This window comes from Ascochyta rabiei, chromosome 3 (assembly GCF_004011695.2).
Source record: "Ascochyta rabiei chromosome 3, complete sequence".
Taxonomy (NCBI): domain Eukaryota; kingdom Fungi; phylum Ascomycota; class Dothideomycetes; order Pleosporales; family Didymellaceae; genus Ascochyta; species Ascochyta rabiei.
This window is the reverse complement of record NC_082407.1, coordinates 2,220,560-2,234,958: the sequence shown is the minus strand read 5'-3', so window position 1 is coordinate 2,234,958 and position 14,399 is coordinate 2,220,560. Positions and strand designations below refer to the sequence as shown.

At 58.3% G+C, this 14,399-nt stretch overlaps 5 protein-coding genes across 5 annotated transcripts, besides 3 other annotated features; 2 read left to right on the top strand and 3 right to left on the bottom strand.

Annotated features, from left to right (window-relative positions):
- Nucleotides 1-98: part of a tandem repeat that runs on past the window's edge.
- A 28-nt stretch (nucleotides 99-126) lies between these two features.
- Nucleotides 127-1,739, bottom strand: EKO05_0002320 (uncharacterized protein; the record flags this gene model as incomplete). Its single annotated transcript, XM_038944178.1, has 2 exons — nucleotides 127-1,583; nucleotides 1,646-1,739. The coding sequence occupies 2 exons, from the start codon at nucleotides 1,737-1,739 to the stop codon at nucleotides 127-129; spliced, it is 1,551 nt and encodes a 516-aa protein (XP_038792992.1).
- A 491-nt stretch (nucleotides 1,740-2,230) lies between these two features.
- EKO05_0002319 (Protein-serine/threonine phosphatase) lies at nucleotides 2,231-3,532 on the top strand (the record flags this gene model as incomplete). The annotated part of the gene is made up of 1 exon (XM_038947480.2): nucleotides 2,231-3,532. One exon carries the CDS (start codon nucleotides 2,231-2,233, stop codon nucleotides 3,530-3,532), a length of 1,302 nt encoding a protein of 433 aa, XP_038792991.2.
- Nucleotides 3,533-3,539: 7 nt separating this feature from the next.
- Nucleotides 3,540-3,678: a tandem repeat.
- A 929-nt stretch (nucleotides 3,679-4,607) lies between these two features.
- Nucleotides 4,608-6,492, top strand: EKO05_0002318 (Dual-specificity kinase; the record flags this gene model as incomplete). Its single annotated transcript, XM_038944097.1, has 2 exons — nucleotides 4,608-5,621; nucleotides 5,674-6,492. 2 exons carry the CDS (start codon nucleotides 4,608-4,610, stop codon nucleotides 6,490-6,492), a joined length of 1,833 nt encoding a protein of 610 aa, XP_038792990.1.
- Nucleotides 6,493-7,796: 1,304 nt separating this feature from the next.
- Nucleotides 7,797-7,832: a tandem repeat.
- Nucleotides 7,833-8,752: 920 nt separating this feature from the next.
- Nucleotides 8,753-12,137, bottom strand: EKO05_0002317 (Valine--tRNA ligase; the record flags this gene model as incomplete). Its single annotated transcript, XM_038944252.1, has 3 exons — nucleotides 8,753-9,499; nucleotides 9,551-11,655; nucleotides 11,705-12,137. The coding sequence occupies 3 exons, from the start codon at nucleotides 12,135-12,137 to the stop codon at nucleotides 8,753-8,755; spliced, it is 3,285 nt and encodes a 1,094-aa protein (XP_038792988.1).
- A 627-nt stretch (nucleotides 12,138-12,764) lies between these two features.
- On the bottom strand, nucleotides 12,765-14,385 carry EKO05_0002316 (Non-specific serine/threonine protein kinase; the record flags this gene model as incomplete). Its single annotated transcript, XM_038944066.1, has 4 exons — nucleotides 12,765-12,854; nucleotides 12,903-13,322; nucleotides 13,371-13,565; nucleotides 13,624-14,385. The coding sequence occupies 4 exons, from the start codon at nucleotides 14,383-14,385 to the stop codon at nucleotides 12,765-12,767; spliced, it is 1,467 nt and encodes a 488-aa protein (XP_038792987.1).
- Nucleotides 14,386-14,399: the final 14 nt, after the last annotated feature.

Genomic DNA, 14,399 nt, shown 5'->3' with positions numbered 1-14,399 from the left:
ACAGAGTGCTACAGCGTGCTACAGAGCTGCAAAGTGCTACAGAGCTGCAAAGTGCTACAGAGTGCTACAGAGTGCTGCAGAGTGCTACAGAGTGCTACTACCTCCGGCAGCGTGTTTCATATCATGTCATATCCCCTTGTTGTCGTCTCGCGACCAGAGCTTCACCGTCCGGTCTTTGCCTCCGCTGACGATCCACGCAGCGTCGCTCGTCACGTCGGTGCTGAAGACGGGGCCCGAGTGGCCCCGCAGCGTCTTGCAGTGGGCCCAGTCGTCGGCCGAGAAGATCTGTATGTTCTTGTCGAAGCCCGAGGACACGACAAAGGTCGATGCTTTCTTCGGCACAGGCTCGCCCTCGTCGTTTGGCTGCAGTGGCACGCCGCTTGCCGGCCCGTCGGTGCCTTGATACCATCGCACGTCTGTGACACCGCCCGTGTTTGCGGCAATGGAGTTGGACTCGCGCATCGCTCGTACGTCCCAGCACTTGATGAAGCCGTCTCCAGAGCCCGAGAGGAGTCGGTGGCCGTCTGTGCTCCAGTCCAGGCCGTAGATGGGCTTGATGTGGCTCTCGAGCATGTAGATGACGCGCCCCGTGCGGACGTCCCACACGCGGCCAATGCTGTCCAGGCCGGCGCTGGCGAGCAGCGAGCCGTCCTGGTTAAAGGTGACGGTGTAGACCTCCTTGGAGTGGCCTTCTTGCGTCAGGAGCTCCTGTCCGGTCTCGACGTTCCAGAGCCGCCAAGTGGTGTCGTCCGAGGCCGAGGCGAGGTAGCGCGCGGAGGGGTGGAAGGCCACACGGCACACACGGTCGCTGTGGCCCTCCAGCGTCCGCAGTGGCTTGTCGTCGTCCAGCGACCAGAGCTGCACCTTGCCCCCTGCGCCGCCGGAAGCAAAGTTGACGCTCCCCGACGACACGGTGCTGCCTGGCAGTGTCGCGCCGGGCAGCCAGTCTATGCCGGTGGCGCGCTCCGTGTGCCCGCCTCGGTAGGCCTTTTTCTGCTCGAGGCTGGGGATTTCCAACAGCGCGACCTTGCCGCCCCAGGTGCCGTATGCGACGTACTGGCCGTTGGGCGAGACTCGCACGATGCTGACGGGCCGGTCGGCGGTCTGTGATCCGTACAGGTCGAAGCCCTTCAGGGTGTGCTTGACCTTGTCGCGGTGTTGGACGTGTGCCTTCAGCGGTATGGCGGCCTCCTGGCGCTGGTAGGCGATGCGTTGCTTGGCGCGCGGGAGCGAGTAGGTGGCCATGTCTCGTCGCGCGTCCAGCAGCGACTGCGTGCCCTGGGTGTAGAACTCCTCCTGCTCGTCGGCCGGGGCTTCGGCGTCTTCCATGACGGCATCCTCGGCGTCGTCGCCTCCGGCCTCGGCTGCGTGTGCCAGCAGCGCGCGCAGACGGTCGCGGCGGTCGGCGGGGCCTTCGCCGAAGAGGGTGATGGGCTCCTTCAGCGAGCGCAGTCGCAGCTTCACGTCGCGGTCGGCGGTGGGCACGATCAGGTTGGCGGCGCGTTTCTTGCGCTCGAACTCGGCGAGCATGTCCGAGGCCATGTCGTGGCCGGAGCCGGGCATGGCATGGTTGCGGTCCAGTGCTGTGCACGTTAGCCAGTGTCGCGGCTGCGGTGCGCGAAGGCGAAGGTCTTTCTTTACGTACGGACGCTGGCGTAGTCAATCCCGTCCATGGGATCGGAATTGGAGGGGCCATTCTCCTCCTCGACGTAGGCCTGCCGCGCCGGGTGCATGCTCATGCTGGCTGACGGTGCCCCTCTGCTGGTGCGGCGCGCAAGGTCGGCGGTGGCATGGAGCGGCGCACGAGAGAAAAGACGTTTACGCCTTCCCCAGCCCGCGCCCGCGCCCGCGCCTGGGCTAGCGCTGCCGTCGTCGCGACAGGAGGCCCTTGCGCCGTCGCCGTGCGCATCCTCGCACTGGTGACTGCCCACTGCCCGCGCCCGCACCCTCCCCAGCGCCCACCACGCCGTCGCTGTGCGCACTCTCGCACTACCCGCGCCCGCGCCCTCTCCAGCGCCCTCCCCAGCGCCCACCACGCCGTCGCACTCTCGCACTGCCCGCGCCCGCGCCCTCTCCAGCGCCCTCCCCAGCGCCCACCACGCCGTCGCACTCTCGCACTGCCCGCGCCCGCGCCCTCTCCAGCGCCCTCCCCGCGCCCTCCCCAGCTCGCACTGCCCGCCCCCGCCCCCGCCCCCTCCTGACGCCTGATCCAGAGGCCTGGGCCGCGGCCATGTCGTATGCCATCACGAACGCCGCGAGCGCTGCACGCCTGCCTTCGCGCCGTGCAGCCTCGGGCCTGTTCCTCTTCGCCCTCTCCGCCGCCACCCTGCTGGCGCCCGCCCACGCGACGCGCACCGCCAGCCTGCACACGCCGCGCCCCTCGGCCCTGCCCACCTGTCCGCTGCACAGAGACACCACACCGAACCCAGCCGGCCTGCGGTCCCTCCACGCCACCGCGCCCCACGCCACCAGCCCGCCCCTCTTCTCCTACCACGTCGCCGCCTCGTACTCGGCCAAGCAGGACCGCTTCAATGCACAGCAGAACCTGTTCACCAACCCGCTGCACGACCCCACAAAGCGCCACGACGACTGGGCCGAGTGCAAGGAGAGCGTCGACAAGCGCAAGCGGCTGCGCAGCGGCCAGGATGCCCTCTTCTACACCCAGGTCGGCGACTCCCACACCACAACCTTTGGCGTCGCCGACGGCGTAGGCGGCTGGGTCGAGTCTGGCCTGGACCCCGCCGACTTCTCCCACGGCCTGTGCGAGTACATGGCCTGTGCTGCGCGCTCCTTCCCCCACGGCTTCAACACCACCGAGCTGCACCCCAGGGAGCTGCTGCAGGTGGCCTACGACGAGGTCACCGAGGACGACAGCATTGAAGGCGGCGGCAGCACCGCCTGCCTGGCCGTCGCCGAGCCAGACGGCAACGTCGAGGTCGCCAACCTGGGCGATTCTGGTTTCATGCACCTGGGCCTGAATGCAGTACGGCACTTTACCCAGCCCCAGACCCACGCCTTCAATACTCCCTATCAGCTCTCCAAGACCCCCCACCGCATGCTCGTGCAGATGGCCGTCTTCGGTGGCCCCTCCACCCTCTCCGACATGCCCAAGGAGTCGAGTGTCACGCACCACAAAGTCCGCCACGGAGACGTCCTGGTCTTTGCCACGGACGGCGTGTGGGACAACCTCAGCCCGCAAGACGCGCTGGGCATAGTCAGCAAGCACATGGTCGCCGCCGGTGCCTGGGTCGAGAGAGACGGCACCATCGAGGTCGGACACGATCTGGCCAAGCTGCTGCAGGCCGACTCCGGGCGCAGGGCGGACAGCAACTCCCTGCAGGCCATGGTAGCCACGGCCATTGCCAAAGAAGCAAAGGACACCGGCCTCAACACACGGCGCGACGGGCCCTTTGCCAAGGAGGTGCAGAAGTACTACCCGGGCGAGAACTGGCATGGCGGCAAGCCCGACGACATTGCCGCCGTCATCGCCATTGTGCTGGAGGCCTCGTCGACTGTATCATCAAAGCTCTGATTGATGGATTGATGCATTGATGGATTGATGCATTGATGCATTGATGCATTGATGCATTGAATGCATCGAATTGCTTTGAATGCGTTGAATGCGTTGAATGCATCGAATTGTGTTGAATGCATCGAATGCATCGAATTGCTTTGAATTGCTTTAAACTCCTTTGTATTGCTTCGAGTTGCATAGCAGGCGTTAGAGGGGTCGCAAGAACACGGCGGCGCATTCGCCCAGACGTTCGCTGAGAGCGTTGTTGGCGGTGGTTGGGGCTTCATGGTTGTATAGTACGTTGAAGAGTGACCGTCTTATGCAGAATTAGATGGTGATATTTATTCAGATTCATCTATCGAAATAGATTGATGGCTGGTCTGGAGAATGACGTCTCGTGCAGAACGAGATGATGGTATTATTCAGATTCATCTATCGAAATAGACTGATGGCTGGTCTAGAGAATGACGTCTCGTGCAGAACGAGATGATGGTGTTATTCAGATTCATCTATCGAAATAGACTGATGGCTGGTCTGGAGAATGACGTCTCGTGCAGAACGAGATGATGGTATTATTCAGATTCATCTATCGAAATAGACTGATGGCTGGTCTGGAGAATGACGTCTCGTGCAGAACGAGATGATGGTATTATTCAGATTCATCTATCGAAATAGACTGATGGCTGGTCTGGAGAATGACGTCTCGTGCAGAACGAGATGATGGTATTATTCAGATTCATCTATCGAAATAGACTGATGGCTGGTCTGGAGAATGACGTCTCGTGCAGAACGAGATGATGGTGTTATTCAAATATATCTCAAGACAGACTGCAGCAGAATGACAATGGTTCACAAGTCCAGACCAGCCTGCCCTGTTTACGCTGCCATTGCCCGGGCAACGACGACACACCAACTCCACATCTGTCGCGCGCGCCCACGACGCCCAAAGCAACCCACCGCCAGCATCCCTACAGCCAACAGCCGCCTCCCCTCCGGGCCTTATGTATGCGCAACTAACACTACAGCCAACATTCGCTAGCCACACAACCTCTCCGCCCACCACATAGCGACGCGCTCGACTCACCGCTCCACCATGGCCACCGCGTCCCCCACGCCCATGGGTGCCTACGGACGCATGCGCGTGCAGTCCTCGACCCGCGTGCGCAGAGACTCGCCCATGTCTGTGCTGGGCGAGTCGCAGGGCTTCTCCGCCAATGCGCCCATGATGCAGAACATCGACATTGGCGACAGCTCCGACGACGAGATCCCCCAGCCCATGAAGCTCAGCGCCCTGACCACCGCCCTGCTGGCCCAGAACGACGTCATGTCGCCCGAGAAGAGGAAGCCCAAGCTGAAGATCTCGCGCTCCGGATCCGCCTCCAACACGCCCGAGAGGGCCCAGCACGACTCGGTCACGCCTGCGCCGAGCCTGCGCATCAAGCGCGTACCGCTGCGAGGCGCCCCCATGCGCAGACTGCGACGCACCCCCCAAAGCGAACAAGACCAGCCGCCGTCGCAGGACCAGGAGAACCTCCCCGCCTCCGCCGTAAAACTGAACATGGAGCACCCGAATGCGCCCGACTCGGTGCTCAACATGACAGACTCGGTCATGAAAGTGAGGGACGAGCGCCACGACCACCCAGCACCACAGCACCAATCACCACTCCAGAGACACCAATCGCCAGCACAGAGACAGCAGCAAGAGAAGCCCATACCACTACAGTCAATCAGCGCCAACACACCACGGAGACCAGCACCCCCACCGCCGCCAAAGATGTCAGTACTGGAGACGGCCACTGCCGCCGCCGGCGCAGCTACCGCCACCAAGCAAAGAGAACGCAAGAAGAGGAGCACATTGTCCGTGAATGGAAAGCACTACTCCCAGATGGATCGCATAGGTCGTGGGGGAAGCTCGGCCGTATATCGTGTCATGGCCGAGAATTTCAAACTGTTGGCCCTGAAGCGGGTGAAGCTGGAAGACGCAGACGAGGCCGCAGTGCGAGGCTACAAGGGCGAGATCGACCTGCTCCAGAAGCTGAAGAATGTCGAACGCGTAGTCCGCCTATACGACTGGGAGGTGGACGAGCAACGGCAAGTTCTCAGCGTCGTAAGTCATCGCATCCTCGTTCAATTGTCGGAACATGGCTAACGCCGCCCAGCTCATGGAAATTGGTGAATCAGATCTCGCCCGCATCATCCGGATGAAGCTCGACCCTACCGACTCCTCCGCCCCTGGCCAGCTCGACCTCTCCTTCACACGCTTCTACTGGAAAGAAATGCTCGAATGCGTCGGCGCCGTTCACGCGCACGACATTGTACACTCGGATCTCAAACCCGCAAATTTCCTCCTCGTTTCCGGCCGCCTCAAGCTCATCGACTTCGGCATCGCAAACGCCATCGAGACAGACCACACTGTCAACGTGCACCGTGATTCCCACATCGGCACACCCAACTACATGTCCCCGGAGAGCCTCGAGGACAGCGCGGGCGGTGCGCAGGGCCAACTGTCGAACGGCAATGGGAGCAAAGACATGGCGCTGGGCAAACCTTCGGACGTATGGTCTTTGGGGTGTATCCTGTACCAGATGGTCTACGGGCGTCCGCCATTCGCGCACATTGCCAACCAAATGGCACGCGTCCTCGCCATCGTAAATCGCCAGTACGAGATCCAATACCCGGACCTCGGCGTGGGCGACGTCCGCGTCCCGCCCGGCCTCAAGGCAACCCTCAAGCGCTGTCTCAACCGCGACGCGAAACGCCGGCCGACCGTCGCGCAGCTCCTCGATGAGCGCGACGTCTTCCTGTTCCCGGACGGCGGCGATGATCTGCGCATCCCGCAGGAGCTGTTGGGCCAGATCATCCAAAGAGTCGCCGATCGCTTCAGGGACCCGAATAAAGCAGCCCCCACCGACGACGAGATCCGCCAGTATCCCGCGAGTTTCTACGACAAGATACGGCAGCTGCTGGAGAGCGAGTAGTTGTTGGATACTTGACACTTGACACTTGACACCTCACGTTCTGCATTGTTTTTCCTTTTCCATCAGAGTTTGGCAGCATATCATCTTCGGGGTTCTGGGCAAAAGGCACACACACGTATCACGTATCACGACTTGGCGCTTGTTTTTTCTAAACGTACGATCTGGTTGGGTTCTGGGATTTCGGCAGGGGTCTTTTTGTTCTTGTTGTTTTTCTCATTTCTGCATTTTGCATTCGAGCGTCTTTTCTTTTCTCTTGTTGGTTGGATAGCATGGCACGGTTCCGAGGCGCTTTCTTGCTTCGCGTCGAATACCCACACCCGTCTCCTTTTTGTACATAGCTTGGAATCGAGTGCTGCAGCAATGCTTGCTCTGGCCATACGCTACTCGAGAGACAATTTCGTTGTCTCTGCTTCGCTGTGCTTCTGGCCCGCTCATCATCACTTCAGATTCTCGACTGTTGATTTATACAACCGCACCTTCACTACCCCATGCAAACAAACACCCTGTGCATACCTTTCTTTCATCTGTGTGCATGCGTATGTGGTACTTACGCTGACACTGACACTGGCATTGCTATCTACTGGGTACCTGTAGACTCTCGCCTTGTAGTATCACCTCCATACCAACAGCCAAACCCATCAAGAAGACCGAATATCGCTAGTCGGGAAGACGTACCGCTTTTCCACATGCTGGCATTTCAACATCGTCCATCTATCTACACCTGCATCTCCATCACCCACTACCTCTCCATCCCGATCCCACGACTCTCCTACTACAGCACAGCATGGCAAGATCCCAAGAAACAGATTTCCGATCCTCGACGCAACCAAAAATCAAGGTCGGCGCCTCAACCAACACCACTGCATTTCTCCACCTCGACAAGCCGCGGTCAGATCATGGTGGAGCCAGACTACACCAAGACAGAGCACAAGACACCACACGAACACCAGACCGCAGCGAACAACATCAGTGTAGCTGGCTGCGTACTTGTCCTTGGTCTAGCGCGGTTCAATCAGGTGCACAGCGTACTGGAGTTGCGTTGAGTTGGCAAAGTAGATTGAGTGCTGAGCACAAGGACTAGCGACGGCAACATAACCGTGCCATGATGTGGATTCGGTAATCGTTTGGTTTAGAGAAGTCGAAGGGGATTGTTGGTAGGAGAGTCAGCCGATTACGCTTTTCTATTTGCACGAGAACGATGGGTGAGAAGAGCGGCGAAAAAGAAGATTGGATGGCTGCACATCGCGCTTAGTTGAAGCGCGATACGGATGTAACTGCAAGTCCACAGGAAGCGGTTTCGCTCCAAAAAATAAAAAATAAAAAATAAATAAAAAAAAATAGATTCGTTTACCTACCCACAGCCACGTAAACAAAGCACCGCTCAAGGCGTCACCTCAAGCACCACAATCGACTCATCACGCTATCCACATCCTCATAAACTCACCGCGCACCTGATCCCCTGCAGTACTTCTTCCCTGGTGTAGCAGCCGAGATTGACTACTCCGCAGCATATGTGCAGTCTTTTCAGCTCACCGACATCCTACAGGTTGACAGTGCACATTGGAACCTGACATCGAACGTGAAAGGCTCCGTGGAGTTCTTTCGATGCATAAGATCGTCCAAGGCGACGATAAGTATGGCTTAGGTGCGGTGTGCTTGGGGCTCCCCAGACGCTTGAGGAAGGCAATGATATCAGCAGCGCCGCCCCGTAAGACATTCAAAGCGCAAAGCAGGTTCGTGGTTTCCTGTCGTGACTGGCGGCTGGTGGGTCTGTGATCACTCAGCAGTCCTTGTCCTTGCTCAGCAGTCGATAGGGGGAAATAGGTCAGGGCCGGGATGTATCTGGACGCTGACTTCTTGACCGGCGAAGCTGTCTCGTGGACGTATTCGTAAATCCTGTCAGCTGGAAGACGGAGGAGAGGCGAGCGTGATTCGTTCAAGTGGGTGCTGTGTACAGGTCAGCTAACTGCAGTATGAGATATCCGCAGCTTTTCCGGAAGCGACGTTGCTTCTCGATCCATGATATTTGCTCACTGCTCCACGAGCGGCGTCAAGGCGTCGAGGTAATGATTACGTGGTACGTGACAAAAGAGTTCAGGTATTTGTTCAGGCAAAGCACTTGCCTTCACTTCGACTCTGAAAAGGGGCAGGACGGGTGGCAGGGAAGGTGCAACAACGGTGAGGGGAACAAGTCAGATGAACGAAAACGTGACGTGCTTTTGCCGAGCGGATTCTAGTGTGTTATCTCCCTCAGACCTCCCTAATCAGACAGCTTGAGCTTCTCGAACTGCTCAATACTAGCCTGCCAGTTCTTACCCTCGATCTCCGCAGCCTTGAGCTTCTCCTTCTCCTGCTCCTTCACAACATCAGACACCTTCTCCTCCCAGCCCGCATCCATAATCTTCTTCTGCTTCTCGATTGTCTCGTTCGCCTTCTTGAGCCTGTCCTGCGCCTTCGTGATCTCCTTGTCCACCTCAATGCGGCCCTTGACGTCCAAGAACGCTGTTGCGGAGCTGCCAACAGTGTACACAGCGCAACCGGTAGGCAGAGGGTCCGAGGGTGCCAGAATGGTGATCTCAGATACGGTCTTGCCGGTAAGCGAGCGGATGGAGGGCAGAGATGTGGAGGCCTGGAGAGACTTGTGTGTAGCATCGTCGAGGGGCTGGATGTAAGTCTTGCCGTCATCCTTGAAGCCATACTCGGCAGCGAGGGAGCGCAGAGCTCTTGATACGTCGACAAGGAGCTCGTACTCGGCTTCCGCGCTCTCGTCCTCGAAAGACTCGATGTACTGCGGGAAAGAGGCGACGGTGATGGAAGGCGTCTTGTCGCCTTGCCTGCGCGGCAGGCGTTGCCAGAGCTCTTCGGTCAGGAAGGGCATGAAGGGGTGGATCATGGTGAGACCGCCCTCAATAGCCGTGTAGAGGGTCTGCTTGGCGCTCTCCTTCTCGGTCTCGCTACCATCATCGAAGATAGCCTTGCTGTTCTCGATGTAGGTGTCGCACAGGAACTGTATTTTTTAGCCTTCTAGAAAGCTGATGTCGAGAGCACAGGCACTTACCTCGTAAAAGTACCTGTAGGCGACCTGTGTGGCAAGCGAGAACTCGCGTGCCTCGAGATGTGCGTTGATCTTCTTGGAAGAAGTAGTGAGCTTGTGTAGAATCCATCGCTCAGGAAGCGACTCCTTTCCACCCTTCTCAATCTGCGCACGAGGCTGAAGGTCTCCGAGGCGACCAAGGACGTATTTGGTAGCCTGGTAGATCTTGTTACAGAACCTCCTGTATCCGTGGATGACGGATACGTCGAATGAGATGTCACCGCCACCAGTTGTGTAGCCAACAAGAGCCATGCGAAGAGCGTCGGCACCGCACTCGGGAATACCCTGGGGGAACGAAGTCTTCTGGTACTTCTCGGCAGTCTTCAACTCCTTAGGATCCAGGTTGCCCATGGTGAGCTGCTTGTGGAGTTTCTCTAGAGTGATGCCATCCATGATATCAACAGGGTCAATGACGTTTCCAAGAGACTTGGACATCTTCCTGCCTTCGGAGTCACGGATCAGCGAATGGCAGTAAACCTCTTTGAAAGGAACCTTTCCTGTGAGGCGAAGCGACAGCATGATCATGCGAGCAACCCAGAAGAACAAAATGTCCCAACCAGTCTCAAGGACAGATGTGGGGAAGAGGTTCTTGAGATCGACAGAGTCCTCGTTGGGCCAGCCGAGTGTGCTGAAGGGCCAGAGGCCGGAAGAGTACCATGTGTCGAGCACGTCCTCGTCACGTTCGAGTGTAAACTTCTTGCCCTGGAACTTCTCTGCAGCCTTCTTCTGCGCCTCCTCTTCTGTACGGCCGGTGACCCAGAGCTCGTTGTCAGTACGATCACCCTCGCCGCCCTCAACGTTAACGTAGTAGGCAGGAATCTGGTGGCCCCACCAGAGCTGACGCGACAGACACCAGTCCTGAATGTTGTTCATCCAGTGCATGTATGTCTTCTCTGAGCTCGCGGGGCGGATCTTGATGTCGCCGTTCTTCACAGCGTCAATGGCTGGCTTGGCCAGCTCGGTCATCTTCATCCACCACTGCGGCTTCATGATGGGCTCGATAACATCGCCAGATCTCTGGCAGACGGGCACCTTCATCGGGTTGTCAACCTTCTTGACGAAGAGGCCTGCCTTCTCGAGCGCCTCAACGACGGTGTAACGAGCATCGAATCGCTTCTGGCCTTCGAATTCTCCTGCATTCTTGTTCAGCGTACCGTTGTCGTTGAGGATGTTGATGAAAGCGAGGTTGTGCTTCTTTCCGAGGTTGAAATCGTTAGGGTCGTGCGCGGGTGTCAACTTGACGGCTCCAGTACCGAACTCGGGGTCAACGTATTCATCGGCAACGATGGGCAGGAGACGGTCAAGGAAGGGGTGCTTGGCCTTCTTGCCAACGAAGTCCTTGTAGCGCTCATCCTTGGGGTGGACGGCAATACCTGAGTCACCAAGCATTGTCTCAACACGAGTTGTAGCAACTTCGATGGTCTCGTCGCTGCCCTCGATCTGGTACTTGAAATGGGTCAGGACACCAAACTCGACCTTGCGCTCGTAGCCGGGGACAGAGAGCACGGTCCTGCCCGCGAGGTCCTTGTTGTCAACCTCGAGCGCAGACAGCGCCGTGTTGAGCTGTGTGCACCAGTTGACGAGCCTGTTTGACCTGTAGATAAGACCGTCCTCGTGCATCTTGACGAAACTGTCCGTCACAGCAGCAGACAGGTTGTTGTCCATTGTAAAGGCCTCGCGTGTCCAGTCAAAAGATCCACCCATGCGCTTCAGGGTGTGCGTGAGATGGTTGTGGTACTCCTCCTTCCACTCGTGTGTACGTTCCAAGAATGCCTTGCGACCAAGATCGTACCTCGTCTTCTTCTCACGCCTCCAGAGCATCTTCTCGACAACGCTCTGTGTGGCAATACCTGCGTGATCGCAACCAGGCAGGTAGAGTGTGGTGAAGCCGCGCATGCGATGCCACCTGATCAGGACATCCTGCAGTGATGTGGCGAGGGCATGTCCGCAGTGGAGCTTGCCGGTGACGTTGGGAGGAGGGATTGGGATGACGAAGTTGCCGGCGCTCTTGACGGTGCCGTCGGGCTGGAGCTCAGGCTTGAAGAAGCCCTCTTTCTCCCACCAATCGTCTGGCCAAGGTCAGCATACATGGTAGCCATCAGCAGAGACAAAACTCACACCACGCCGACTCAACCACCTTGGGCACGTAGGCCTTGGTGTGCGGGTCGTCCAGGCTCCTGAGGCGCTTCTTCTCGCCCTTGGGTGTCTCTTCGACGAACTCGGGCAGCTGCTCCTCCTCCTTGCCCTTTTTCTTTTCTTTCTTGGAGCCGCCCTCCTTTGCAGCAGCGGGCCCGGCCTGGGCAGCCTTCTTCGCCTTGAACTTGGCGTCCTTCTCAGCCTTCTTGCGCTCCTTCTCGAGCTCCTTGGCTGTCTTCTCCTTCTTCTCTACGCCCTTCTCGTTCTCGCGGCCGGGCGCAGACTGGCCGGTGCCGTCCGCATTGGCAGCCGCGAGGAGCTCCTTCTTGCTGTCGTCGCCAACGGCAGGCGGGGCAGCGGTGACAGGGCCAGTCTTCTCGCCGGCGACGTTGTGCGAGGCGGCATTGAGCGCCATGGTGGCGGTGGTGTATTTGTGTGTGGGCACGCGCTGGGCGTTGTAGGGAGCGGAAGGCTGCGGTCGCAATTGAGCACTGCGCAGCGCGGGCGAGTACAAAAGGTGTGGGGAATGGTGTGGGAGAGAGAATCGAAGAAAGCGCGGTCGACGCAATATAGTACCGAGGGGTAGCATCAGCGGGGCAATGTGTGAGTCGAGCGCAGGTGGCTCGCAGTTCCGACTAGCGTTTGCCCGCGGGCATGCATGCACAGTCCGAGAGTCAGGCTTTGCGCCGATCCAATGAACGACCGTCAAAGCATCGACGAGTCACAGCAAGGGCGATGAGTGTGAGCATTGTGAGTCTTTTTGTTTTTGATAGCATGTGGACGCCCTCCAGATGCATGCCTGGCTGTTTCTCCCCACAGCTGTGCGCGCCAGACGCCAATGGGATACCGCCTTCAGTCCTGACGCAGACCAACCTAACGCCCTGCCACCGCGACTACGAAAGATCGATCATGCATGGCCACACCGGTTGGAGAGTCCTGCTGGCCAGAACGGGGAATGGCCATCAACAAGCCACGTCGAGCGTCTGTTCCTTCATCAAGCTCATGCCATTACTCAAGATCTAGGTACGGAAATGGGTATCAATCACGCCGCGCTGCTGCTGTTCTGTTGAGCAGCTTGTCGAACAGGGGCAAAGTAAGGATGAGCCATCGCATCTTGGGCCGTGAGCCGGTCCTAGACAGAGTCAGCGTGTGCAATCTTCAGACATGGAACACTGCCTACCTGATGGTCGTAACGCAGAAGCTTGTCAAGGAAGTCAATGGCGTCGTTGCTGACAAAACGCTGGTTGTCGGCATTGATGAACGAGTGCCACGGCTTCTTCGGGTACCTGCTGAGGATGTCGTCGTACTGGGCGTCTAGCTCGATGTCGTATTTGTCGAGGTAGTCGAACAAATCCTCCGTTCCGAGCACCTTGGCAATCTTCACCAGCTGGTCAGAGTTGCTGTTGCCGTGGAAGAACGGTTCTCTCCTGAAGATCATTGATGCAAACATGGCGCCTAACGACCACATATCGAGCGAGTAGTCGTACTCCTGGAAATCCACGAGCAGTTCGGGGCCCTTGAAGTATCGCGAGGCGACACGGACGTTGTACTCGGTCCCGGCGTGATAGAATTCGGCGAGACCCCAATCGATCAACCGCAACTGCACGCGATCAACAACAGTCATTCTAGCTTATCGACAACGACCTACCTTGCGCTTCTCGTGGTCGATCATAACGTTGTGAGGCTTGACATCACGGTGCATGATGCCTTTGCTGTGACAGAAGTCCAGGGCCTTGAGCAGCTCGTAGATGTAGTATCGTACGTCGTAGTCCTGGAACTTGGGATAAAGACTCCTGAAATCGGTGTTGTTGACGTATTCAAAGATCAGCGACGGAGTTTTGCTCTAGAACCTGGTGCGTCAGTGATTCGTTGCAATTGCGACAGCGGGCGAGGCACAATACCGTGCGGTCGCTCATGCAGTCTTCTTCAGAATCACTACTGACCTGGTTGTCGCGGACCACATCCAGAAGCGAAACAATGTTAGGCCCGCCAGACAAGTTCTGAAGAATCTTGATCTCGCGCTTGATCTTCTTCTTCTTGACAGGCTTCAGGACCTTGATGACGCACTTCTGGTAGTTGACCACGTTGATGCCCTCGAAGACCTCCGAGTACTTTCCGCGGCCGATCTTGCGGACAACCTCGTAGTTCTCAAGCACGCCCCACGAGATGTTGACCGAGTCGTAGTCCCAATACGAACGGGGCATGTTGGCATTGACATCGGCGTAGACGCGGGCAATGCTCGCGCCGTTGCTGTTTGTCGTCATTTTGGCGGCCAGCTTGGCGGTGGCAGTCGGCGACGAGGCGGCGACTGTCGGAGGTACAGCGAGGGTGGTGGTGTTGGGGACGCGGTCGAGTGGCGGGGTGAAGGGGCGGAGGTGGGCGGGAAACAGGCGCAGACACAAGCAAGCAAGGCCGACACTCAGCAGGCCGAACGCAGCTGCCTTGTTCCAAGAGAAGCCAAAGCCTGAGCCTACGGGGGCAGCGCGGCGGTCGTTGTCGCGGCGCGGTCGTGGTGCTGCAACAGCCGGCTGAGACGTGGCTGGCTGCGCGGAGAGATCGAGATTTGACTGGGTGCGGGGATGGTGGTGAGCTTCTTCTGGGTGCAGGCGTGCCGCTGCAGAACCACGCGGTGCACGCCAAGGCCAATTCGGATAAGCACGCATCGTCCATGCTGTGC